The 27,288-nt window shown below is 52.0% G+C and overlaps 1 protein-coding gene across 4 annotated transcripts in view; it reads left to right on the plus strand.

Annotated features, from left to right (window-relative positions):
* Positions 1-27,288, plus strand: part of CRTAC1 (cartilage acidic protein 1) — a 161,937-nt gene that overhangs the window by 120,616 nt on the left and 14,033 nt on the right. The window contains exons 7-15 of one of the 4 annotated variants that reach the window (XM_017502738.2): positions 2,361-2,506; positions 5,522-5,658; positions 9,407-9,489; positions 10,398-10,498; positions 10,966-11,134; positions 21,511-21,656; positions 23,043-23,085; positions 25,424-25,567; positions 26,224-26,660. In XM_017502738.2, coding sequence (XP_017358227.1) covers positions 2,361-2,506; positions 5,522-5,658; positions 9,407-9,489; positions 10,398-10,498; positions 10,966-11,134; positions 21,511-21,656; positions 23,043-23,085; positions 25,424-25,567; positions 26,224-26,249 — 995 coding nt within the window. In that variant the 3' untranslated portion in view covers positions 26,250-26,660. Of the gene's footprint in view, positions 1-2,360; positions 2,507-5,521; positions 5,659-9,406; positions 9,490-10,397; positions 10,499-10,965; positions 11,135-21,510; positions 21,657-23,042; positions 23,086-25,423; positions 25,568-26,009; positions 26,166-26,223; positions 26,661-27,288 lie in introns of those variants that run through there. The other 3 variants (XM_017502739.2, XM_017502737.2, XM_017502736.1) reach the window with 3 other exon arrangements.

The following is a 27,288-nucleotide window of genomic DNA, read 5'->3' on the forward strand; positions in this document are numbered from 1 at the left end:
CTATTCATTCTTGACACAAGGCTTGGAATTCAGTGGCCACCCAGTAAATTCTGCTGAATCACAGAGTGGACACTCCCTGCAAGTTTTCAGATGTGTTATTACATCCCATGTACCCCCACCGTTTCCTCCCACCTTGCCAATGAATGGGAGGTTTGATTTCACCTCCTTCTTGGAGGCATGGGGAAGAGCTCTGCTCTCCCGGAGTGGTGAGTGGGCTCTAGACACATAGATCCAGGGTCCTGCTAGTTCTGGCTGATGCCTGCAGTTGGCGTTGAATCCCTGCACAGGTGCCAGTCCATTCTCTTGTACTTGAGAGTATCTGCCACCCCAGCTTTCTGCCCAGGAGCTTCACTGTGGGGGCTTACTGAACACACACCCATCCCCAGCTTTTTGCCCTTCAGCCCCAACCTTGCCTTACTTCTTACCCTTCTCTGGCAAGGCTGAAGTTGGCTCCCCTGGCCTGCCCTCTGACCCGGCTCACCCCTCCTAGTGCTATCCTCTGGCAGCAAATTTTCTCATTGCTGAAAAATCATAAAGCAAAGGGGAGGAGATAGTGGAGAAAACCAGGAGGATTTGATAAGGTGTTAAAGAGATGGAGGCAGAGGTGAGTGAGCAAGTTGGAGTGGAGAAGGTATCAGGCAGGAGGAGAGAGGCAAGGTGCTAGGCCCATAATTGAAAGTCAGAACGATTGCAGGAGTTTAACAAGACATGTCAAGAGGGCATTCATCACCCAAACAGATGCTGCTGTGAAATGCAGCCTGGCACCGATTATTCCCGTGAAAAGGAACCAGCTCCTTGTCAAGGTGCTTCATAGATAGGAGAGAAATGGGCCAATGCAGAAGGCCACCGACATTTGGGCCGGGGAGTTTGGCAGAGAATTAATGGAGTATTAATCCTAGGAATTGGTGACTGGCCCTGGTCCTCTGCAAACCCACTTTCTCAGGCCCGGGTACCACTACCTCTTCCCCCCACACCTCCCCCAGCTCCTTACCTCCCCTAGGAGGATGCTCAGCCTCCAAGGTTCTCAGGGGGCCCACCCTGCCTTCTGGCAAGAGCTCTCTGTGCCCTGGGGTCTCTGATCCCCACTGCCAATTACATTGTCCTGTTGCCTGCTGTCCCAGAGGGCCTGACCACCCACAGCTGTTTGTCCTCTGAAAGAGTCAATGTGGGGGGGTGCTTAGAGTCACATTCATCACCGTCTCTCAGCTTTGCTGTGGCCAGTGGGCAGCTAGGAGGTCAGGCCATCGCTGTGGGCTAAGCTACCCTCTCCCATACCCCAGGGCCCACTCAGTGGATGGTATAAGCAGATGGCATTGGGCACAGAGACTTCACTTTCCAGATTTCACCAGGCATGCTGTGGGCTTCTCTGTCATGGCTGTAGTATTTCCTCTGCTGTCACCCACATCCCCGGTTTGCCTTCTGTCATGTTATTTATGTCTGTTCACTCATTCAGCAAGTATTTACTGAAAACTACCAGGCAAGCACAGGCCCTGAGATAGACGCTGCATGTACCCAGGTGAACTGAGAAGAGAGTCCAGACCTCATGGAATGTCAGGGCCAGTGGGAAAGCCAGGCCCTAACAAGTAAACCACAAAGGAACATAACTGCACATTGTGACCCGCATGTTGGAGGAGAAGAATAGGAGGCTGTCAGGGAGATTGACAGGGTGGGCAAGATGAGGTGGGAGATTGACAGGGAGAGCAAGATGGGTGGTCAGGGAGGGCTTCCAGAAGGAGGTGACATTGTGGCTTAGAGCAGAATAACCAGGAGCTGGGTAACCGAGAGCCAGAGGGAACGCATCCCCGATAGAGAGACCACATTAAGCAAAGGCCCAGGAGCTGGAAAGATGTGGAGAGTGGGACCAAATCAAGACCAGATATGGTGGACAGGACCATGGTCAGGCAGAGCCTTGTGGTCCCCAGGCAGGAATTAGAACCTTCCCCAAGGCAATGGGAGGGCCACTAAGAGATTTTAGCCAAAGAGTGGCATGATTCAGCTTAATGTCTCCCAGTGGCAGTATTAGGGGTGGCCAGGGAGAGCCTTTGGTCCTCCAGAATTTCCCCCAGTCTCCCTCCTCCCACCCATGCCACCCCGAAACAGGGTAAAAATAATGTGCATGCTGGGCAAACACGGCTTGAACACAAGTCTCGGGTTTTCTCTGCAACCACATGACTGTTTCACCTCCTGCCCCTATTGAGAGCTTCTGAGACTGCAGCTGTGTCTCCACATCTACTCCATGAACAGTAGGAACAAGACGAGAGTCATCCTCCCTAGTTACGGGTCACAGAGCTAGAGCAGGGTGAGTGTTTGTGGAGCGTGCAGGAGATGTCGCCCTGAGAGTTCCTGCCTCTCCTCCCCAGGTGTGGATGACCCCCACCAGCACGGACGAGGCGTCGCCCTGGCTGACTTCAACCGCGATGGCAAAGTGGATATCGTCTATGGCAATTGGAATGGCCCCCACCGCCTCTACCTGCAGATGAGCGCCCATGGGAAGGTCCGCTTTCGGGTAAGAAGGGGCCTCGCCCCAGGAGTTCAAGACCAGCCTGGCCAACATGGCAAAACCCTGTCTCTATTAAAAATACAGAGTTAGCTGGGTGTGGTGGTACATGCCTATAATCCCAGCTTCTTGGGTAGCTGAGGTACAAGAATCTTGAGCCCGGGAGGTGGAGGTTGTAGTAAGCTGAGATCATGCTACTGCACTCCAGCCTGGGCCACCGAGCGAGACTCTGTCTCAAGAAAAAAGAAGGAGCCTCTCACTCATTCTTTCCCACAACACTGCAGGGGCACCCTGGCATGCCATCAGAGCTGCCCCGCTCCTCCCACCAGGCTAAACAGGGCTCTCTGGGCCCAGGGCAGGGGTGGTGTCACAAGGAAGGTGACACCAAAGGATGAAGGACGACAGCCAGGCAGCTGTAGGAGCTCTGGGGCACAGAGTAGGAAGAGCCGGGTCAGCAGAGGCGGTAGAGCAGCCTCTGAGGTGGGCCGGAGCCCTGGGAGGTGGGCTGCACTCTCTGGATCCAGGCCACTTTTCCTGGTGGCTCCTAGAAAATAGATCAGGGTGAGTGTCTGTGGAGAGTGTGCAGAGGATACAGGATGGTGTTCCCTGCACGTGCCGCAAAAGCCCAGGCTGAGCTTTTCAGACCTTTTCAGACTGATGTTCAGACCAAGGGCAAAGTGGCAGAGAGGATGGAAGATTGAAGCCACGGAGTTCCCAACAGCTGCCCCTAAAGACAAACAGCAGATGGCAGGCAAGGTGGCCTCACAGCCCTCTCTGTGCCCTCTCCCTGAGCTGTTGATAGACTGATGCCAAGAATTCTTCAAAAGGGCTGTTAGTGACAGTGATGGAGGTGCCACCAGCCTGAGGGTCATGGGTTTGGGACTTTCTCAGGGCGGACAACAAAGGGCATGGGCTGGTTGAAGCTGATCTCAGGGACCCAGAACTGCTCTGCAGGTACCTAGATCTGCCAAAACCCCCCGAGGAAATGGGAAAGTTCCAGGGTTTACCTGAGGCTTGATGGTCCCAGGGAAGTCCCCAGGGACCTCGTGTCTGTGTGACAAAGGAGATGCCAACCCTACTGGGTCCCTTCCCTGTAGGCAGCCACCTTGGGACACTCAGGCCAGCCACTCCCCCCTGCTAAGGGACCCAGTAGAGTTGAGACTCAGGCTCTCTAGGTAGGGGGAGTCGTGACCTGAGCCCAGGGCAGCTGGTCCTGGGATCTTGGATAATTTCCATCTTTATTCCACTCTTGTTCTCTCCCAGCTTCTCAACAGGGATGATCTTGCTGCCCTCCTCCCAGGACATTTGACAATGTCTGGGGACATTTAGGTTTGTCACAGCTGGGGAAGGGAGTGCTCCTGGCATCTAGTATGCAGAGCCCAGGGACAGTGCTGAACGCCCTGCAGTGCACAGAACAGCCCCACAACAAAGAATCATCCAGCCCCAAATGCCAACGCGCTGAGGGCCAGGAACCCTGTTAACTCCTCCGACCGATGGCCCCTCCCCAGAGCTCTCAGGAGCAATAATAATAATAATAATAAATGCCTCATTCATCAAGTGCCTTCCCTGTGTCAGGAACTGTGCTAAGCTTAACATACATTATCTCGGAAGCGCAGGCATCGAATGGGGCAACCCCAAGGGGGCTATGGGAGGTTTCCATTTTTACAGGATCAATAGAATCATAATGGCTAGAGATCCTGAGGACTTTTTGCTCCCTGGCTGTTAAGGCCCTGCTCAACCCACCCTGACCAGCTGGCCAGGCTTATTCAACCTCATTACTGCTCTGATGGAGACAACCTCCTTCCCTGGCCTTCCCAGAGCAGGCAGCTCGCCCGCTGACCCAGCCTGCTCATCCCTTTGGCCGCCAGAGAGGGCCTGCAGCAGGAGGCTGAGGGCAGGGCCAAGCCTGGGGCAGAGGAGACTCCCAGAGATACCACCTGTACCTATCTCAGCCCTCTCCATGTGGGCCCTGGGACTTGGACAGGCCCCCAAGGTCTTTAAGGGAAAAACCAGCCTACGATGAGGATATTACACTCAGAAATAGAAGGTTGCCCTTCCCAGCTCTCCTTCTATTTCAGAGGCAAAATCACACCCAGCACCCTTTGCCTGGTCCTCCAAGGCCCTCCAGCACTTTGGAGTCCCAGCTGGGCCTGGGATCTCCCCATGAGTCCTGGACAGATGTAGCTGATACTGCAACCTCCTCAAAGCAAATGTCTCAAAAAAAAAAATCAAAATAAAAAGGCTCCCAAGAAATAACATAAGGTCGTAGAGGCGGCCAAATCCACAGCCACAGGTAACCTCTTTCACCTTTCCTGAGGCTGGTGGCAGGTAAGGTAGGACAGGCTGCCAGCGATCTGTCTCATGCCCACTCCAGGCCAGGCATTTCACATGCAATTCTCACAACCCTGGCAGCTATTACTATTCCCACATGACTGATGGGGAAGGTGAGATCTGAGGGGTTAGTCACTGGCCTGAGATCACACAGCTAGTCAGTGGTGGAGTTTGGATTTAGATGCACAGTGATTTCTGGTGCCCACCCAGCTTCTGACTCAGCACAGAAGAGGGAGGATGCACAGGAAAAAGGGCACAGCATCCAGAATCAGAAGCCCTGGCCTCAGCCCCACTCAGTACCTGTGACATCGCAGTTCCCCTCCTGCTCCAGGACTCAGTTACCCCACCTGTCAAATGGGAATGCTAGTGTCTGCACTGCCTCGAGGGATGGACAGGAGGGATGGACAGAAGGGATGGGTAGGAGGGACGGACAGGAGGGACGGACGGGAGTGATCCAGACTAGGGAGCCGCTAAGCGCTTCACTGGTGTCTATCGCGACTGTCATTCTTCCCTCCTTCTTCTCCTACAAGCAGTCTGAGGTCTGTGTGGTCCTAAAGGCAGCCCCAAGTCCTCTTGGAGAGGCAGGAGGGAGCTGTTGGGTGGGGCTGTCTCTTATTTTCAACTGACCCCACACTCCATAGGGGAGAGCTGTCCTCCTCTCCTGCCGCTGACCCCGAGCCTTGCTTCCTGCAGGACATCGCCTCGCCCAAGTTCTCCATGCCCTCCCCTGTCCGCACAGTCCTCACCGCCGACTTTGACAATGACCAGGAGCTGGAGATCTTCTTCAACAACATCGCCTACCGCAGCTCCTCAGCCAACCGCCTCTTCCGGTAGACGCTCCATCCTGGGTCATGGCCTTTCACCCTGGACAGCTGGTGGGAGGGACGGTCAGGGAGAAAGTTTAAGAATCAGAGCCAGGGAGTCAGGCTAAGGTGAAGGCAGGTCCCCTGATGAAGAAACAGAAAGGAGGGAAGGACGAAGACTGGGAGGCTGCGGGAATGCAGGGTGAAGCCTGGGCAAGAAGCTGGCCTCAGCTATTGCAGGAAAAGGGCAAGGGAATGGGGCCCAAAGTGCACCCAGAACCCAAGCTCCACAAGATACAAAGCCACACTACCATGAAAAGAGGCTAAGGGTCTAATCTGTTTGCTTAACCTGGGTTAAACAAAGATAAACAGGTTTATTTACTGCAGGACTTCTCAGTGCCTTTAACTTGACCATGAATAGTTTAACTTTCCAAAAGATGGATGGAGTATTCTGAATAGGTCTGATCACAGGGCACTTCTTTCACAGATTTTTCTGTGGAGATTGGTGTTGCGCAAAACATCCTTTGGGGAAATTCTGGATGACAAGTGTCCCTCGTGGACAAGGAAAAGAGTTTCAGAAACGGAGGGAATCTGCAGGCCTCCCAGCAGTGTGTCTAGGGAGTAAGGGCTGGATTTGCTGTGGCAATATTTCTCCAAGGGGATGTCCAGAGACCATCGGCATCGGAATCACCCAGAGTGTTTAAAGCACGGAATCCTGGGACCTGCCCCACATCTCCTGATTCAGAATCTCAGGGGGCAAGGCCCAGGAATCTGTATTTTAACAGGTGCAGCAGGCACCAGGTGATTCTCATCACACTGAAGGTTGAGAACCACTGTTGAGAAACTGAGCTCAGGGTCTCCCCATGAGTCCTAGATAGGTGGAGTCCTAGAAAGGCATGTGGCCTGAGATGTCCCTGTTCCTGGCCAACGGGGCTCAGGATCAGGTGGGGAAATGAGGGTGGGCCAAGGCCTTGAATCAAGGACATGGGCCAGATCACCTGCTCCGCCCCCCCCAAGACCCTACCCCATCTCCCAGGAGGGCCCACCTATTTATAATAAAAGGCATGAGTGTGACTAAGAGTGTTTTAAAATATAATTATTAACAAAGCATCAATCCTGGCTGGATGTAATCACCCCCTGAAGGCGCTAGATTTACTAATTAGGTGCCTTGCAAAAAGCTTATTCACAACTTCCAGATTAATTGCAGAAGATCAATTGCTAGTTAACAGAGACACTGCTTTCCTTCTCTGGCTAATAAAGTGTCACTCGCCGGGAGGACGAGGACTGAACACTGAGCACTGAGGAATCTAGTGCTCCTGTCTCTGTGGCCCAAGAACCTAGGTACCTCCCCTGTCTGCCTGCCCATCCAGCCTGCTTCAAACCTCCCAGCATCCCCTGCAGCCAGGAGAGAGGGCCAGGAGGGAGGACAAGGCAGGCTGGCCCAGGGCTGTCTGTGGACAGAGCAAGTCACCACGTGACTGCCCAGAGGGTTAGTGTGTTTGCTTCCATGTAGCAGCAGCAGAAGCCACTTCCCAGGTACGTGGCTCTGCCCCAAGTCCCCGTAGCAGATGGCTGAGTCCTGAGCACACAGCATAGAGAAGAGCAAGAGGGGCTACAGCTGGGAATGGCACTCAGCTGGCGGCTCTGGAAGTTTAACCCCCAACTGTCCCACACCACAGGGGCTTTTCACTTGTCACTGAGCAGGCATCGTGGGCTCCTTGGCCCTGGTGCTCTCCAGGAGCACGCCAGGCACTGTGGGGACACAAAGCTTCAGTGTGCTTGAGTCTGCACATCTTTTAATGATACCTGCAGCATCCAGGGAATTCATCACCCAAACAGTCACTTAATGAGAATGAAAGGGAGCCTCTTAATAATCACAGCAAAAAAAGGAAAAAGAAAAAGAATCACAGAGGCAAAAAGGCATGAACAGGGACTCTTCTAGGCCAACTGCGGTGTGCAGGGTCACTGCTGTGCTCATCTAGCCACGCCTCCCATCTGCTCTTACTCTCCACCATGAAACCACTCCTGGTCTCCCACGGAGATTCCTGCCCCTCCTCCAGCTGGTCTCCTTGTCTCTAGTCCTGCAGAGTGAGCCATTGAAAATGCAAGTCTGGCCATACCCCTTTCCCTCCAAAGACCCTCTAGAAGCTCCCCATTGCCTTTGAATGAAGTCCAAACTCTTCGACACGACCCATGTGGCCCGGCTGCATCTCCAGCCTCGTCACTCTCTACTTCCCCGTCTACATCTAAGCCCCAGGCGCAGCAAGCTTCCTTCAGTTCTGGGCTGTGCCAGGCCTCACCCTCAGGCTACCCACAACCTCTAGCCCCCAATTCTCCCTCTTCATCTGAGCAACACATGCTCACTCACCGTGCTGGTCTCAGCTTAGCTGACCCTTCCTCTAGGGAGCCTTCCCTGATTGCCCAAATCTGGGTGAGCTTTCCCAATTCTGCACTGCCCACATCCCCCTCTCCCTGGGCCTTCAGGCCTCTGCACGGCGGTTCCTGTTAACACGGACTCTGCTCCATCCTTTCTGCCACGCACCATACCTCACGCAAGGCCCAGCACACAATAGTTGCTGCCTAAGTATGTGTTAAATGAACACAGAAATGAAGTGGAATTGCTGGGTGTTATCCTTAGGACTCCTTAGCTGCATTGTCACCTGAACCAAGAAGTGTCTCTGTCCAGCTGTGGCAGTCTGCAGAACACAGATGGTCAAAGGGACTGTGGGTGTCAGCAGGCTTGGGCATCACACCCATGCACACCAACTCCCAAGCCCACCTCATGGGGCATCTGCCAGCTCTCTCTGCCACCCAGCCACCAAAGCCTCCAGCTCTGGGGACCCTGACTCCCTCCTGAAGCTGTGGCCATATCACAGCCCTCTGGTGTTTCTCACGTGCAACCTACAGTGTGGCAGGAGGTGCGATGCCAATTCCTCCTTACAGCCTGCCTTCCCATCATTGCCCCGCACATCTAGGGCAGAGCACCCAGGGCTGTGAGAATACACCAGGTGAGAAAAATTCTAGAGGAAAGCTCACTGCCATCATCAGCTGAGTGTAGAGAAAAAGCAGGACTTTTTTAGCAGACGTTTCTGAAACAAATAACATCCAGATTCAAAGTTCAAAACAGACAGAACCCCTGCCACCCAAAGGGACCCCTTTCCTCTCTTTGCCCCTGGAATTCACCTTTGTATCCTGCAGACATGTGCTTGGAGCTTCTTGAGAGCCAAGTACTGTGTTAGATGCTGCAAGAGATGCAAAGATGAATAATGCAAGGTCCCATCCTACAGAGAGCTCACGTTCTAACAAGGGAGATCAGATGCATTCATACAGAGCTTTAACACAGGCACAAAGTGATAAAGGCCGTGAAGAAAGAGGGAATGCTTCCAGCAGGATGGTCCAGGAGGGCATGGAGGAGGTAGCACTGAGTGGGGTTAAACCCCGGGTAGCATCTCATCCAGAACTAGGAAACCTGGGGGCCACTTGAAGGACAAGGAAGGTCGGTTGAAGGTAGTTGTGTCCCTGCCACTTCTCCATCCATCAACTGCCCTTCCCCAGGCTGCCTATAATTCATCCATTAGAGAAGGGAAAATCAATATTTACCAACGTGAATTAAAACCCAGGCAGGGAGCAGGCGGGGTGTAGGCAGGGTCTGGGAGCAAAGAGTGGCTCCCTGGGCAGCCAGGTGGCAGCCCATGCTCATGGGGAACTGGGGATGCCTTTAGGTCCAGGGGGCCTCTGAGACCCTGCCAGCACAAGCCTGTCTCTTCTCCTGCAGTGTCATCCGCAGGGAGCATGGAGACCCCCTCATCGAGGAGCTCAATCCCGGCGATGCCTTGGAGCCTGAGGGCCGGGGCACAGGTGAGGGGCATCTGGGGCATCTGGCCTGCATTGTCCCCTTAGTGCTATTCCTGCCCTGGGGTGAGTGCGGGAGGGACGCAGCAGCCAGTTTCATGGCAGAGCCTCTCCTGTCCCTGCCACACTGAGGGCTGAGATTCAAGGGCAGGGGTGAGAGTGGAGATGGGGGAACCCTGGGGACTGCCAGGCAGAAGGCAAAGGAGAGGATGGGCCACTCCCCCAATCCGGGGCTGATGGGGGCGGGGAAATGGTAATCTCTGGGTCTGTGGGCAGGAGCCTCTATGGCCATGCCTTGCCCTGTGGGGACTGAAAGGAGAGGAGTCAACCCCTTCTGCTCTCAGGAGGAGGATCTTGCCATCTGACCCCGCCCCTCTTGGCACTCAGCTTGTTTTCAGAGCACTGGGCCAGGAGTCCCAAAACCCAGCTCTGCCACTGCCTCACCTTGTGGTCTTGGAAAAGCAACGTTACCTTCTGGGTCTTGTTCTCCACATCCATAAAACTGGGATAATTATATCTGCCCTCTTCACCTCTTTGGGCTGTACTGAAGGCTAAAATGGGCCTTTGTATATGCAAACACTTGATAAATTGACAAAAAAATCTGTGCAAATATAACAGGTGTGTATTATTCAAACCATAATAGAAAGACCAGAAAGAAGCCCATGTGGTCTCAGTAATTTGCAATCACCTCTCCCTGCAAAGACCAGGAAGGAAATGTCTGTCGCCTGAGTCCTATCATGGGGCAGCTGTTAGGAAGGAGAGGAGATGGGCGCCAAGCCCAGCCTTCCTGCCCTGGTGCTATGCTTTCTCTGGCTCCCACTCCCAGGGCTGTGGATACCACACTTGGCTGGGAGCCCCTCCCCTCTGTGGGTCTCCAGGATGATGGCCAGAGGTGAAATCTGCCTTGTTTGTAGGGGGTGTGGTGACCGATTTCGACGGAGATGGGATGCTGGACCTCATCTTGTCCCACGGAGAGTCCATGGCTCAGCCGCTGTCCGTCTTCCGAGGCAATCAGGTGCGCTTGGACCTCAGGAGCCACAGATCCCAGCCCAGCATGCTCTTGGGTACCTCGGGTTGGTGAGGGCAAGGCGCCAGGTGCTGTCTTGGCCAGCATGGTGGGTAATGGTATTCCTGGGCCCTGGAGGAGGGAGGTAAATTCCAAGCAGCACAGGAAAACTCAGGAAGGGCCACCTCTGGAGAAGCCCTTGCTTCTCTGCCTTCCACTGTCATTTCTCTGCCAAACACTGTGCCCTGAGGCCCTTGGATTTTGTCTCCTTTGTCTGAAGTGCCTTTCCGTCATTCAGCCAATCTGTCTTTGCTTCATTCATTTTTCTTGCCTGGCTTCCTCTTTCTTTTTCCCCTGCCCACTTTCTTCTCTACCTCCTTCTTCCCCCTCTCCCGCTCCTGTCCTCCCTGGCTCCCTGCTCTTCCCACCCACCACGCTGATGCCCACTGTGTGTCTGCCTCTCTCCCTCCCTGCAGGGCTTCAACAACAACTGGCTGCGAGTGGTGCCACGCACCCGGTTTGGGGCCTTTGCCAGGGGGGCTAAGGTCGTGCTCTACACCAAGAAGAGCGGGGCCCACCTGAGGATCATCGACGGGGGCTCAGGCTACCTGTGCGAGATGGAGCCCGTGGCACATTTTGGCCTGGGTGAGTCGGAGTCCAGTGGGGATGGTGAGCTGTTATCAGGACAGCAGGATGCTGACTGATTCAGGGATTCACATCCTGAGCATCCTTGGGTACCGCTCTACTGTGACAGCCATGGTGGACACCAGCTACTGGGGACAAGCCCTGCTCTGAAATAAGCCTGAGCTCAAGGGAGGGCAAGTGGGAAGAGCTGGTCAGATTTTCATGCATCTCACTTGCAGGAGTCCCCACCCCAGTGCCTCTGTGGAATTAGTTCACCTTGGGGTCAGAGTGTTTAATCCTCCATTTGTTCAAGGCTGTAGCCTTGTTCAAATGCTGGTCTGCACCAAACGTGTCCAAACCAGCTGTTTCCCTGGCCTCTTGGGAGCTGGTTCAGTCTTGAACAGAAGGCTTGGGAAGCCATGCATTCTCAACGGGAGTGAAGTCACTCCAAAGGGGAAAAAGTGAGTTCTTGGCAGAGGTGGGTGAATGACAAAATCCTATCTTTTTTATATATGCAAAAGCATCAGGGGCCGGGTGCAGTAGCTCATGCCTATAATCCTAACACTCGGGGAGGCTGAGGCAGGTGGATCCCTTGAGCTAAGGAGTTCAAGACCATCCTGGGAAATATGGCAAAACCTCATCTCTACCAAAAGTACATAAAACATAGCCAGGCATGGTGGTGCATGCCTGTAGTCCTAGCTACTTGGGAGGCTGAGGCGGGAGGATCGCCTGAGCCCAGGGAGGTAGAGGCTACAGTAAGCTGTGATTGCACCAGCCTGAGCTGGAGTGAGTGAGACTCTGTCTCAAAAAATAAAAAAAGCATCAACATACATATAGCACATAAACAGATCTACAGTATACCTATGGCATTAATGGCACTGTCACTACACACCTATTAGAACAAAAATTAAAAATAGCGACAATACCAAATGCTGGCAAGGATCCAGGTAGCTTCTAGAGATCAGAGAAACTGGATCTCTCATAAATCGCTGGTGGAAATGTAAAATGGTACAGCTACTCTGGAAAATGGTTTGCCAGTTTATTTTAAGAAAACAAAACAAACCTAAGCAAACAATTACTATTCTATGACCCAACTGTCATGTCCCAAGCCATTTATCCCAGACCAATAAAAACTTATATCCACACAAAAACTTTTCCATTCGTTCATAGTGTCTTTATATTTAATAGCCCAGAACTGGAAACAACCTAGGTGTTAATAGTTCAAGCAACTGTGATACAGCCTTTCCATGGAATATTACTCAGCTATGAGAAGCATAAACTATTGATACATGCAACAGTTGGGTAGATCTCCAGGGCTCTATGATGAGAGAGAAAAATCTCATCTCCAAAGGTCACGTACCATAGATTTTGTTTACATAACATTCTCAAAATGACAAAATGATAGAGATGGAAAACAGGCAGTTGGCAGGGCTTAGAGATGGTGGAAGGGAAAGGAGCAGGCGAGACTCTCAAGGGCAGCCTGAGGGGATCTTGGTGGTGATGAGACAGTTCTGTGCCTCGGTTGTGGTGGCTGCATGGATCTACACGTGTGTTAGAATGACACAGAACAATACATATGCCTCGTGCCAGGGTGGCTGCCCGGGCATGCAAGCTGCAGCCGTGGGGTGAACTTGGGTGAAGGGCACAGAGGAGCTCTCTGTACTATCTTGGCAATTTCCTATGAATCTATAATTATTTTAAAATACAACATTTTAAAATAAATGTATGGAGGGAATTGGGGAAAAAGTCTAAAGAGTCTTCTGGCAGGGTGAGGGGATTACAATGATGGAAAAAACATTGAGGAACATGGCAGGAGTGGGGAAGCCCAGAGCAGCTTCACTAAAACACCGTAGTTCAGAAAGCACTGAGTGGGTCAGGAAGGGCTGCACTGAGCTCCACTCATTCCCAGCTTTCAAACCAGACACCTTCCCCAGGTGTTCGCGCCTCGTGAGGTGATATCATTTTAATATAAAAGGAATAGACACTATGGTCTCAAATTAATAAATACAAATGTTAATATTATACATACATCATATGCGCAGAAAGAAAACTGAAAGGAAATGCAAAAAGTGAGAACAGCGATTCTGTGTGAGTGGCTGGATTAGTATAGTAACTCACTTATTCCAGACCCAGCGCCAAGCACTTCACTCTTATTACTCCATTTAATCCTCATGACTACCTTGTGAGATGAGCAATATTATCCGCATGTTACTCATGGGAAAACTGAAGATCAGAACAATTAAGAAACCTGCCAAGGTCACATGATACTTAAATGGCAGAGCTGGGATTCAAACCCAGGCTCCGTTGAGCACCTGATTTTTTTTTCCATGTTTTGTTGTGTGTGTGTGCACGCTCCAGTTTTTATAGGGAACACATAATATTTATGTGTAGTCTGGAAAAGAAGCAATAAATATTTAGGGGACCCAGGGCCTGGTTATATGATCGTTTTCTTGGGCTATTTCACCCTGGATAAGTCAGCCTGAGGTTGGAGTGTTTATCACTCCTAAGGCAGCTATGTGCTAAGCTGACCCTAAAGGCACAAGTCACCTTTTAAATACATAGTCCTCTCTTGCAAAGTAGCAGTAGCTGACACTTATCAAGCATTTAGCATGTGCCAGGCACTGGTCTGAGTGGTTTGCCTAAGTCACTTCGTTTGATTCTTACAACTTGAAGAACCAGGTATCATAACCCACATTTTACAGGTCAGAAAACTGAGGCTGAGGTCAAGTAAGTTCCCCCAAACCACACCTCCACTGAGTAAGGAGAGCTGGATTTGGATCCCACCTCCTTGAAGCCAAGGTCTGAGTTCTTGGCCATGACTCACCACCTGTGGTAGCTGCTTTGTGTGGCCAGCCAAGCACCAAGGTGACCACCGTGGCATCATAAGTGATTGTTTATCCAGGTGTCTGACGACATCAACTCCCCCACCCCACTGTGTGGATAAGGACATGGAAGCTCACCTTTCAAATCAATGGCAAGGGCAGGATGGGGGCTGAGATTCTCCTGCCCCACATGTCAGGGGCTGCCTCCGCTGTTTTAAGAGGTGTGTTAGGGGCCTCACTTGGCCCCTTCTCTGGCCAGAGTCTGCCCTGCCAAGAGAATAGAATGCTTTCTTAACTGGAAAGCTCGGCCAGGTCGTGTGTGGGGTAAAGGGGGATCAAGCGCCCCTTCTGGGCCGCCTGCCCCCCATACTCAGGGTTATGTACACTGCGCCTCATCAAGAGCTCTGCCTGGTGCCAGTCCTTGCTATTTTGCAAAGCCCTGGGATTTGTTCTTGGTCTGAACTCTGGCTCAAACTGCTTTAAGGGGCCTCCTGGCAGACTCCTCTCTGTTGGCAGCATCCATTCCCAGTGGCACTGGAAGGCAGTTTGCTCTAGGGACAGGCCCCTTGGGTCACGAGGCGCCTCAGCAGGTGGCCAACCCAGCCGCCATGGACACAGTGAGAGGCAAGACACTGGCAGTTCCATCCCTGCAGCTCCAAGACCCCTCCGGATCTCTTGTGAGTGGAGCTCAGTGTAGCCCTTCCTTACTGATGGCGGAGCCGGCAATGGAGCAGGAGTGAGGGCACCAGTGGAGAAGGCCAGCTGGAGGGAAGGACTGCAGGGAGAGAGAGCGGGGCAGACCGAAAGACAGAGATGGGCCTGGGGAAGACAGAGAGAGGTGGAGACATGGGGAAAGAGGCAGATCAGAAATGCCCCCTGCCCTCCAGGCTGGCAGTGGGGCAGAAGGCAGATGGACACGGGACTCTCCTGCGAGGCAGATCTGGACACACCGCCATACTGGCCGCATGGCCATGAGAGGACCCAGGCAAGAGAAATCAGTTTTGTTCTGGGCAGCTTCCCGGAGGAAGAGGGACTGGAATTGGGTCTAGTATAGTAGGAGCTTAGGAGGGATGGACAGGGGCCTAAGGAGGCCTTCTAGGGTGGCATGGCCAAAGGCCCACAAGTGGAAAGATCCAGTCCAAAGAATGGGAATGTTTTGGAAAACTTCTTTTTTCTGATTATAAGAATAATGCGTATTGACTATAGGAAATTTAGAGAATTATTTTTAAAAGAAGTAAAAATTACTCATCATCTGACCACTATGTTTGGAATATTAAGGAAAAAGCAAATGTTTCTTCCTTCACCTTCCCTCAATACCATTTGATTAATTTAGTGACTACATATTTACTGAGCACCTACTGTGTGCCAGACACTAAACTGAAGATCCTTGCCACAAGCCATCCTACGTTCCAGTAGAAGGAACTTATACACATAATACACATAGTAAATAGGCAAATGCAGAACAGAGGAATGGATTAGGAGTGCCAAGGGGAAGAGGCAAGGAGCAGTTTTCCAACACAGTGGTCCGGGTTGGACAGGCCATACTTGTGATAAGCTTTTACTATGTGTCATATGCACAGGAACGCACTTTCAGATATATACTTCTTGGCAATTTTCAAAATCAACATAATGTTACTTTCCAATTGTTTCTGTAACTTGCTTCCCCGCCCCCTACCCTTAACCATATGTTCAAGCCTGGGTGCAGTGGCTCACACCTATAATCCCAATGCTTTGGGAGGCCAAGGAGGGAGGATTGCTTGAGGCCAGGAGTTCAAGACCAGCTTGGGCAACATAGAGAGACCCTCTCTCTACAAAAATTAGGCCAGCATGGTGGTGCAAGACTATAGTCCCAGCTACATAGGAGGCTGAGGCAGGAGGATCGCCCAGGAATTTGAGGCTGTAGTGAGCTATGATCATAACACTGCACACTCCAGCTTGGGTAACAGAGTGAGAGCTGTCATATGCACGTGTGTGTAAGAGAGAGAGAGAGAAGAGTGGGGGGGTGTGCATGAGAATGTGTGTGTGTGTGTGTGTGTGTGTGTATGTGAGAGAGAGAGAGAGAATGTGTGTGTGTCTGTGTGTGTGTGTACACACTCTGGACAACATTGCATGTCTGTGCATATCTCTCATTTCCTTTTAGTGCCGTGGAGTATTTCACTGAGAGGTGGCGCTCACAGTCATAACCTATTTACCAAGTCCCCTCTGGATGGACAGTTAGATTGTTTCCAGTTCTCAGCAGTTGGGATGAGAAGTGGGGATGTCTACAACATGAATCTGAGAAAGGCCTGCCTTGAGGTCCCGTATGTAGCAGAAGTAGAGGGCAGGGTCCAGCTGAGGCTGTCCCCAGAAGAGTGGGCTGAAGGGGAGGGGCCTGCACCTACAAAGCTTCAGCTCGCCTGCCTACAGGGCCCTGCCCCCTTCCTGCCTTCATGAGTCACGTGCTGGCTCCTTCGCAGCAAGGTGTGGTGCACGTGTGTAGGTACGTGGACATGTATGTGAGTCCACACGTGTGCCTTTCCCAGACAGCCTCAGTATTGCCCTGTGCACATCGCGTCCCAGAGGAGCAGACCCTCACCAGTACTCCCTACCTCCGTCCGCAGGCAGTGGGTGTCAGCATGGGGGTTCCCAGAGGGCCCACTCTGCTGTGCAGAGCTCTCACAGTGACATCTTGTTGTGGGGTCCTCTCTCAGTGGACCCCGCCTTGCTCAGTGGAGCCCCCCACCATGTTCTGCAGCCCCTCTCCACCCTGGCCTGTCCCTGCTCCTCCTGCATGCAGGGTAAGCGTTTCTGCTTACAGCCCTTATCGACCGCTCCCCCACTGCCACCCTGGTTGTACGGAACCCACCCCCAAGCTCCACATGCCACCCTCCACTTCCCAGCTGGCAGCAGGCCAAGGCAGCCCACTCCCAAACCCAGAAAATAAAAACACCAATCATCTATTTGCCTCCACCAGACCCACTGGGAGTCACCCTATCCCCCACTCTCACCATCGCTGGTGTCCCCAGCCCCACCCCCACACGCCACCGTCTTTTCAGCTAATTGTTTGCAGGTGACTCAGAGCTGCCTTTCGGCTGGCTGGTGCTCATTTACGGAAGGGAAATTCAGTGGCCCACATAAAAATTGCTTTATTAAAGTGCAAAAATATTCTACCAACTGTATTCCCACCATCTGTTTTGTTTGTAATTCTTCTGAAAAGTGTAATTCTCTCTGCCTCCTTGGCCTCTGTCTTTTAAAAGCTGGCAGAGGTGACTCACTGCTGCTCATGACCTCGTGTCTCTGCTGGTTAATGGGGGGTGCTCCTCTGCTCAGCCCTCCCCTACATACAGGCCTGGCAGGCTGGCCGGCTTCGAAGCTGCTGGTGTGCAGTGTCTGGGAGCCAGTCCCCCTAGGTCGTGCAGCCCAAGAAAGACTTAAGATGTTATGCAGACCACCTGGGCAGAGGGGTGGGCTGATCCTAAGGACAGGAGACTGGGTTCCAGTCCTAGCTCAGATACCTGGAAGTCACTTCACCTTGTCAAGCCTCAATGTTGACATCTGGAGAATGGGGATAAAACACCCACCTCTTAGGTGTGAAGACTGAAGTCCCTCCCCTCCCTCTGATACACATTCTCCCACTCTTTTCCACTTGGAACTTCTCCCTGATCTTCAGATGCAACTTGCCCTTCCACGCTGCTGTACCTTTGCCCACACTGTTTCCTCTCCCTGGAATGCTCCTTCTTTCCTTTCTCCACCTCACAAAGTCTTACTCCTCCTGCAATACCTAAATGAAATGACCCACATCTCTCACCATGTGGTAGCAGTGCTGTTGTGGCACGTCCCCAGCTTATAATAAGATCACTTGTATTCACTGTTCCCACGGGAATCATCAGAATGGGGGCTGGGTCTGTCTCTTTCACTACTGAATCCCAAATCCCTGTGCAAAGCCTGGCATATGGTGGCTGCTGGGTGTGGGATAGGGTGGGCAGGGTAACAGGAGCATAGCAGATACGGGCTCTGGGATCTCTCAGTCTTAGCTGGGCAAATCACTGCACCTCTCCATGGCTCTGCCTTCTCATCTCTAAGGCGAAAACGATAACTTTGGCACCCTCCTCGTGGAAATGTGAAGTTTCAACGCATTAACATCGTAAAGCACCTGGTACGGCTTGGGGCACGTTGTCAGTGTTCACTGTTATTACCAGCACCTGAAAGCCCTTTGGGAACTGCAGGGAGACCCCATGTCCGAGAGCTGATGGTGCTGGGGATGCTGAGGTGAACGGTGAACTCCTGCTCCATGGTAGAAAGGCTGCGCTTCCTGGGAGTGGTAAGGCTGTCAGCCAGCACCCCCATCTTACAGATGAAGAAACAGAGGCCCAGAGAGGATGCCCAAGGCAGCAAAAAACAGCAGCAGAGGAGGGAGTCCTGCTGGTTGTGCTTTCTGAGGCCTGCTTATCTCATAGCCCCAGGTACCCTGCACCAGGTCTGTATCTGGAGGAAGTTGAGGAAGCAGGACTCAAAACTAAGTGGGGCCAGGCACGGTGGCTCATGCCTATAATCCCAGCACTTTGGGAGGCCGAGTAGGGTGGATCACCTGGTCAGGAGTTCGAGACCAGCCTAATGAACATGGAGAAACCCAATCTTTACTAAAAATACAAAATACAGATGCATGCTGTAATCAGGAGCCCGAGGCAGGAGAATCGCTTGAACACGGGGGGCAGAGGTTGCAGTGAGCCAAGATTGCACCATTGCACTCCAGCCTGGGCAAAAAGAGCAAAACTCCATCTCAAAAAAAAAAAAAAAAAAAAAAAAGACTAAGTACCACATGCAAATCTGTGATTGTCTATGAATATTTGGTGACTCTTTTGAGTCCTTTGTGGCCCTTCAGTCAGACTGGAAAATATATTCCTGTAGCTGTTCTGCAGGCTTAGGTAAGAAACATTTGCTGTTGTCTCCTTTTAATGGCAAATGTTTACCTTTTACATGTGCCACTTAATTTGGGCACTATACACCCTGGAAATGCCAAATCTCTTGCACCTCAAATTTTTTTTCTATTTCAAATTAGAAAAAAATCTGACCAGGTGTGTTGGGTCATGCCTGTAATCCTAACACTTTAGGAGGCTGAGGAGGGTGAATCACTTGAAGTCAGGAGTTTGAGACCAGCCTGGCCAACATGGTGAAACCCCGTCTCTACTAAAAATACAAAAATTAGCCAGGTGTGGTGGTGCATGCCTGTCATCCCAGCTACTCAGGAGTTTGAGATAGGAGAATCACTCAAAGCCAGGAGGCGGAGGTTGCAATGAGCCGAGATCCCTCCACTGCACTCCAACCTGGGTGACAGAGCAAGACTCCGTCTAAAAAAAAAAAAAAAAAAATCTGTAGTTGGCACTCCCCAGTCCCATTTTCACCCCCATTCTGCAGAAGGAGTTCTTATAGATTGAGGGATTGATAAGAAATAATTTCTTGCTTGATAAAGCAAAACCCAGAACAGTAAGGTTGGGCCTGGAAGGAGGGGGTCTTCCTATGGGAAGAGAAACTGACCTTTGAGGACAAGCCTCTGCCTCCGAGCCTCTCCTGTTGCTGCTGCCTGCCATGCCCATGAAGGCAGGAGCTGCGTCTCCATGGACTCTTCCCAGTGTAGCCTCTGGTCCTGGCCCTTATAGACTCACAGCACGGCAGCAGCAAGGCTGGGACACTCCAGTGAGACTCCCCTGGAGGCCAGGGTGGGAGAACAAAAGGAGACCAAATACAGGAAGGATCTAGAAGCTGGGGTTGTGGCTTACAAGGCGTAACTCCCTCTAGAACCCCTCTCACTGCAGGTCCTCCCGCCAGCACCCCGCTTCCTTCCTCCATGCCCACACAATGGTTTCTACTCGTAGTCTACACAGAGATTCTCCTCCAAGTCTGCATGTGGCCTCCAAAACCCCTTTGCTAAAATATGGGAACCCCTTTTATACATCAAGATATTTTGCCCACTACCCTCCACTCCATGGTAGCCATCATCGTAAAATTCATTGGTGGATAGTAACGGCCAAAAGCGAATATACATTCAACAGCAATTTTAATTTGTTTTCTAACAGTATCTACATGTTAGGGAAAATAATAGTGCATATATGTGGGTGATGGATTATTTAGCCCGGGAATGGTGTTTGGGGGAGTGTGTTGATTTCTAGGACCCCTGCGGGACCCTGTGTCCCCACATCTGCTCAGCCCTGGTGGGTGATAGAGTGAGCTGTGCCTTCCCCCTGTCTGCTGGGCCTGACCCTCCTTCCCAGGGGCTGACCTGAGAGCAGCCTCTCCCTGAAGGTGAGGCCCAGCCCCCACCTCCTCCCCACTCCGATCCATCACCATTAGCCTGACCTTGCCACAGTGATGGCCTATTTCCTTACATAGGGAGCTGGGGCCAGCTTTGACAGTGCCGAAACATCTGACAAATCTTTCCAGCCTGCTTTCCACCAATGATATAGCACATTGCTTTAGGTATGTGTGCGAATGGATTCACTGTGAATGTCTCTGAGCTTCCCATTATCTTCTGTAAGCATCTTAGATTTGTAGAATGGGCTTTCTCCCCTGTCCTCCACCTGCCAGCTCTTTATCACTCCATCTTTTCTAAGGTTTGGTTTTTTTGTTGTTTTTCCCCCCACAAAAACAGAGTCTCAATATGTTGCCTAGGCTGGCATTGAAGTCCTGGGCTCAAGCGATCCTTCTGCCTCAACCTCCTGAGTAGCTGGGATTCCAGGCTTGAGCCCACCATGCCCAGCTCTTTTTCCAAGTTTTTATGTAGAGCTCAGTTCAAATGCCCGCTCCCTAAAAGGGAGTCCCTAACCACCTGACTAGAGAAGGCCCTGGCAACCCCCAGCTCCTCCTTACCCCCTTGCCCTACTTTGGTCAATATCTGACATGATTTATTTATTCGTCTGTTTGCTTGTCTCTGCATTTGGAATGAGAGCTCCTTGAGAACAGGGGTATCCCCAGTGACAAGAGAGAGCCTGGCCCCTAGCAGAGCTCAGTAAATAGAAATACAAGAAGCATTCCCAGGATGACAAAGCCAGTTAGCTGCAAAGCTGGGATTTGTCCTCAGGTCTCCCATCCACTCCCCGGCATGCTTTTTCCAACATACCAGGTAAGGGGTAGAGCCAAGATTTGAACCCCAGACTCCAAAGACAACTTGCTTATCACAGGCCTTACTATATCCTCCAATACAGCCTCCCGATGCTTGGCCTCTCTGCCAGAACATAAGTTTGAGAGCTGCACTATCCAACATGGCAGCCACCAGCCATGTGTGGCTTTTAAATGTAAATTAATTCAAGTTAACTAAAATTGAAAATTCACCTCTTCAACCACACAAGTCACACTTTAAGGGCTCAACAGGCCAGTGGCTACTGTACTAGACAGCACAAATGCAGAACATTTCCATCCTTGCAGACAGGTCTATGGGACAGCCTTGCTCCAGAGAGGAGAGACCTCAAATCTGTCTCATTCACCATTTCCCTAGCACTTACAACAGTGCCAATTCATGCCTTTATTCAATGGATCAATTTGTTGATGCTGAGAGCCTCCTGCTCTCCTCTGCTGCTGACGCTCTCTCCTTCTGTCCCTCAGGGAAAGATGAAGCCAGCAGTGTGGAGGTGACGTGGCCAGATGGCAAGATGGTGAGCCGGAACGTGGCCAGCGGGGAGATGAACTCGGTGCTGGAGATCCCCTACCCCCGGGATGAGGACACACTTCAGAACCCAGCCCCCCTGGAGGTGGGCAAAGGCATCTGGGCCTCATAACCAGAAAAGCGGGCACCACCCACAACCCCACGGGCTGAAGCTGGGTTCCCAGGAATCTGTAAACTCAGCCTCTAGAGTGATGGAAATCTTCTTGGCAAAGCGAAGGCTTCATGCTGATCCCTCCATTTGTAGTTTGCACAACACCATCACACCCACGTCTCTTCTGCTTCTCACAGAAGCCCTGGTGTATTGGCAGGGCAAGCATTTTTGCACCCCTTTTTCAGAGGAAGAAAACCGAGGTTAAGAGAGGAAACCCACCAAGGCCCACCAAGGCTGCACAGCCAGTTGTAAGCAGAGTTAAGAGATGACACCAGGTCTCCTGCTGCCCTCCTGGTTCTTTCCAGTCTCTGACAAGACCTCTTGTTGCCCCAGGGTGGGACTCAGAGCCTGCAGCAGGGCCCCTCTAGGGGCTCTTTGAGGAGCAGTTCTGGACCCACCTTGGCAGTGTCCTTCCAACTCTGATGGGTTTCACTTGGTGGCAAGTAACAGGAACCCACCCAAAATCACACAAATGAAGGGAGCTTATAAGAAGGGTTACTCACAAAACTCAGGAGAGCTCAGGATGAGTAGGAACTGTGGCAGCTTGATGGCCTTAGCCCTAGAAGCTCAAGGACCTTTGTCAGTGCACTGGCTTTGGGAGGAGAGGGGGCTCTCCCCCAACAATCCCCATCCGCCCACCTCATTCGTCGGTATGATGGATTGACATTTTGTGTCGTGTGTTGCATTTTGAGTCCCCTGCCCCATCCCAGGCTGCTCTCTCTGAGACCCCCATATGGGCATGGCAGAGCCCCCACAGCCTGGCAAGACCAGCTCCCAACTCTCAAGTCTCTGAGTCAGTTTGTTCAAATTCTTGCTGCAAAGCCTTGAGTCTTCTCTCCTGCTGGGATGTCCACCCATCGGCCCTGGCCAGAGAGGTGGGACACAAGCATGGCTATGGGCACCCGCCCATGTGAGGGGGAAGTTCTCGGAGAAGGGGGTGTGGGCAGTGAGCAGATGCCTCAAAAAGCATCTCCTAGCCCTCATTACACTTTGACCTGACAGACCCAGCCTCAGTCTCAGGGCAATGCTACAAGAGGGACAGTTCTGTTGGGCGTCCCAGCTCCAGCACGTGGATCCCCTACACAGGGAAATGAGCAAGAGTCTGAACTGTATCCATTCATGGCCTTCCCCTGGGGCTCTTGTTCTCAGCGCAAAGGAAGGGTTCTACAAGGAAGGGGGATCTCCCCAGGCCCAGAGCGCAGAGAGTGGCACCTCACACTGTGGTTAGGGCGACAGCTGCTCTGTGACCATGACTAGGAAGGGAACCTGGGATGGGACCTTCTCAACTCACTCATGTCTCTGCTTCTGCCCACCTTGCAGTGCGGCCAAGGATTCTCCCAGCAGGAAAATGGCCATTGCATGGGTGAGTTGCCTGCAGGCACCAGGGTGTGGGGCAGAGGCCTGAATCTCCCTGGGGAATGCCCGCCTGACCCATGGCAAGGCCCACTGTGCATGAAAGGGGTGGAAAGGCGGACAGAAGAGGGTGTTGTTTGTCCTGGGACTCCAGATGCCAAGACAACCGCCACATGACTCACCAGGGTGAGAGTTATGTTACTGACCCACAGGCTGAATCACTGTGGTTCTGGGAACTGGCAGTGCTTCCCTGCCGTGAGTACCGAGAAAGTGCACATGGGAAGGAGACATGCCACCACCCTGGCACAGGGGAATAGCCACACACCATGGTCAGCCAGTGGAGCAGCAAGCAAGGAGGCTGGCAGGCAAGGGCGGGCATTGTCAAGGGCATTGGGGCAAAATAGTGTATGGAGTGTGGTCGCAGTGTGGAAGAAAGACTGCAGCCTGGCGCAGTACTGGGGCAGGCAGGCAGCTGCAGCACTACCAGGATGGCAGCTCCTTGAGGGTCCAAAAACCTTCTGAAAGTCCCCAAGGGCCTGGAATGGGAAGGGGCAGCCTAGAAGCTCAGTGTCCAGGAGACCTTCACCCCAACACTTGCCATCCCAGTGACCAGCAATGAGGGGTCAGGCCAAGGATCCCTCCTTCCTTGAACACTCATCCAGCATTCTTCCCAAAACTACTCTGCAGCCACTCATTAGCTCTTTGCTACTGAGATACAGGAGTAAACAGACAGATACCACTCTCAGGAGCTGAAAACCAATGGCGAGCCACACAAGTAAACAGCTGACAAGCACACAGTGTGATCACAGCCCAGATAGGGGAGGGCAAGGGCTTGGAGCCTACAAAGAAGTAGTCCTAAACCAGTCTAGGGAGGGTCCTAGAGGGTGCCCTAGAGAAAGTGAGGTCTAAGCTGGGCCCTGAGGGATGAGGAGGAGTTCGGCAGGCACAGAGAGGGGAGGCAGGGTTCTAGTGAAGGGCACTGTCTGGACAAAGGAGCGCAGGTGGGGAGGTGCACGAGCAGTGCTATCAAGGGCGGCTGGAGGAGGAAATGACTCCCCTGCACTCTCCACATCCCCACCCGGCCCCACTCCAAACACACAGTGCACGTGCACAGAAATTCCAGAGTCTTCTCTCCCTGCTGCAAGGACCCTTTGAGGTCACCAGTTCAGCCTCCTCTTCCTTTTCATCACCCAACAGGCAGCGATGTGCCTTGTATACAGCAGGTGCCGTGCTGGGAGTGGGGAATATAGGCCAAGTTCCACCTCCCCCACAGGGGCATCCATTTAGTGCAGGGAGACAGATCCTGAAAGCATGACCACACAGCTGGACAAGATGATTTCAGGACCCTCTGAGCAAGGTGCTCCCTGGAGACTGTTCCAGACACAGCGGTCAGGGAGGAAGACTTTGAGCTGAGACCTAAAGGATGGGAAGGATCCAGGCCCAGAAAGAGCTGAGGGAAGGGAAGGAGCAAAAAGCAGGAGGCAGGACAAAGCCTTCATGTGTCGGGGAAGAGGAGGGAGGCCAGCGTGGTCTGGAGATAATGGAGAGTCTGTGAGGCTCCCATAGGGTGTCTTCATTTTGCTATTGGGAGCCTTAGAAGCTAAATGGAGAGTGATATGATGTGATTCACATTTTTAAAGGCTCACTTTAGCTGCTGAATTGCAGAGTGGATTGGAGGGAAGTGGGAAAGGCAGGTATTCTGTGAGGAGGCAGCTGCAGAAATCCAGGCAAGAGATCACAATGGTTGGAGATTGGGTGCTGGCAGAGGAGTGAGAAAGAGGTGACAGAGAGAGGTGGACTGTGGGGCAGAGTGGACAGGCTCTGCTGTGAAATTGCGCAGGGGGTAAGAAAGACGGAGGAATCAGGGTCTCTCTGATTACTCCTTGAGCAGCTGATAGATGAAGGGGATATCGATTGAGCTAGAGAAGACAGAACAGAGGGCAAGAGAGGTTTAAGGGCAGGGCAGAATCTGGAGCTCTATTTCGGACATATTAAGCATGAGGTGCATCTTAGACATCCAACTGGAGCTGTCAAGTAGGTCATGAGTCATTGTACTCACGAGTGTGCAGCCACGGGGAAAGGTTGTGACTGGAGATAGAACTTTTGGAATCATCCATGTGTGAAGACATCACCCAGAATGATTGTGGTAGATAGAAGAGAGGACCCAGGACCACACCTGAGTGCCCCTCAGCATGTAAAGACCAAGTACACGAGGAGCCAGCCAAGGGAGCTGAAGCCCAGAGAGGAAGGCACATTCCCAAAGCCAGACCATATATGGGGCAGACAGAGCCTGGGCCAGGACTTGCTGCCCCACACCTTCATGGTGAGTGGTTCCCCTCGCCTTGCAGACACCAATGAATGCATCCAGTTTCCATTCGTGTGCCCTCGAGACAAGCCCGTATGTGTCAACACCTATGGAAGCTACAGGTGCCGGACCAACAAGAGGTGCAGTCGGGGCTACGAGCCCAACGAGGATGGCACGGCCTGTGTGGGTGAGTGGGACCCCAGCCAGAGTCCAGTAGTGACGGGAAGTTGCCTTCCATTGGGGAGCTCTGAGTAGGCCCCAGATCAAGGTCCCTAGCCCCTTCCTTCTTTTGGCTGGATAGTGTCTCCTTTAACCCACACTGGGTCTCCAGGGAAGACCATGACAGAGGCTTGGAGAAGCCCCATCACTTCTACCATCACCTGAAGGGCCAGGGGATGCTGTGTCCTGAGGCTATCACTCTTCTTACCTTTCCTAAAACAAGTGTTCCTGCCTTGAAGTCAGCCCATATTTTCATAGCTGGGATGTAAACTAACTCCTACTACTCATCTTTGGCTGAATTTCTAAACTGGTAATTTCTTCTTCCCAAACTCTTTCCTCTACCTCCACCCTGTCCCCACCCCCTTTCTCTTTTTCCTATTTTCTATCTCCCTGTCCCATCCTTTTTGCAGCTCAAGTGGCCTTTTTAGGTGGGTATTCTTCCGCCGCCTTTAGAATCTCTGAGCCTCTCTCTCGGGCCTCATATCTTTCTCTAGGCCTTGGACTTTGCCTTCAGTTATATGCACTTTAAATCCCATCAATAAAGGAAAAAAACAAAACAAAACTAACAGCCTTTGTGGAAAACTAAATCTCTCTCCTGCTGCCTGTCTCTCTCTCCACGCCCAGTAGATTCTGCTGCGTGCTCCTTCTGAATGGACAGCAGGGGTGGCCATCTTTGAAAAGGGAAAGTTGGGAGATACTGACGCAACCTTAGTTGTTTATGAAGCCTTTCTTTGCATGTTTTCTGAGAAAACAGAAAAGGAAAGTCTCCCCAACACCCCATCCAGCCTCCCTCACTCCTTCAGAAGAATCAAGATAGTCTTGTATCCTCCAGTGTCTCGTGAGCGCGGTATTTTGCCCTTAACAAAGATGGCTCCCAGGTGGTTGCTTGCTGGTCGATCCGATGATGTACCATGTGCCTGCTGGTTTGGCCTATGCTGTTTCTGCTTTTTGCCCCTGTCTTCCTGTGCTAGAGAAAGCCTTACTGGTGTTGGTGGTGGTGATGGGAGGGAAAAGGGTGGTCCTTTGGGACTCTTGATAAAAATGTTATCATTTGAACTTGCCAAACCTTCCAGCCTCTTTTCTGGAGAAATTTTATGCCAATAAACTCTCTGCTAGATATTAGTGCCAAGCTGATGAAAAAAAAAGGGTTTGGGGTAAGTAGAACTGATTAGAATGCTAAATTAGCAGCAGGCCTTCCACCATGGGATGCTTCGACAGCAGATGATCACACAGAGCAGGTATCACCCCCAGGCACCAGCAGGGGTTTGGTTGTGTACAACAGTGTTCACATTTCAGGGAGCAGGGTTTGGGCCAAGTGAAGGATGTGTGATGAGTGAGGGGCAGAAATGGAGTGTGCATTCTGGGCCTTTTACCTGCAGGAAGTCACTTCTCCATGCTGGGCCTCGGTTTCCCTAATGTGAATGGCAAGAGTGTTGGGCTGATGTATCCCTAAGGGGCCTTTCCTTTCTAAGACTCCTCACTGTCTGGCTGGACCTAGGCATGGCTCATCTCAAGTTACTCTGATTTCTAGAAAGAACTTTGCTACTTGGTCTCTGCAATCTGCTTAGAAAATGGAGTGTTCCTGTAGCCAGAACACCCTTTGGGAATGATGTAACACCATAGAATATGCTCACAACCAGCCTCAGTAGTGAGGACTTGTTATAAAACATAGATCTATTCTTCATGGGG

The sequence above is a fragment of the Cebus imitator genome, unplaced genomic scaffold, assembly GCF_001604975.1.
Source record: "Cebus imitator isolate Cc_AM_T3 unplaced genomic scaffold, Cebus_imitator-1.0 Scaffold299, whole genome shotgun sequence".
NCBI lineage: Eukaryota > Metazoa > Chordata > Mammalia > Primates > Cebidae > Cebus > Cebus imitator.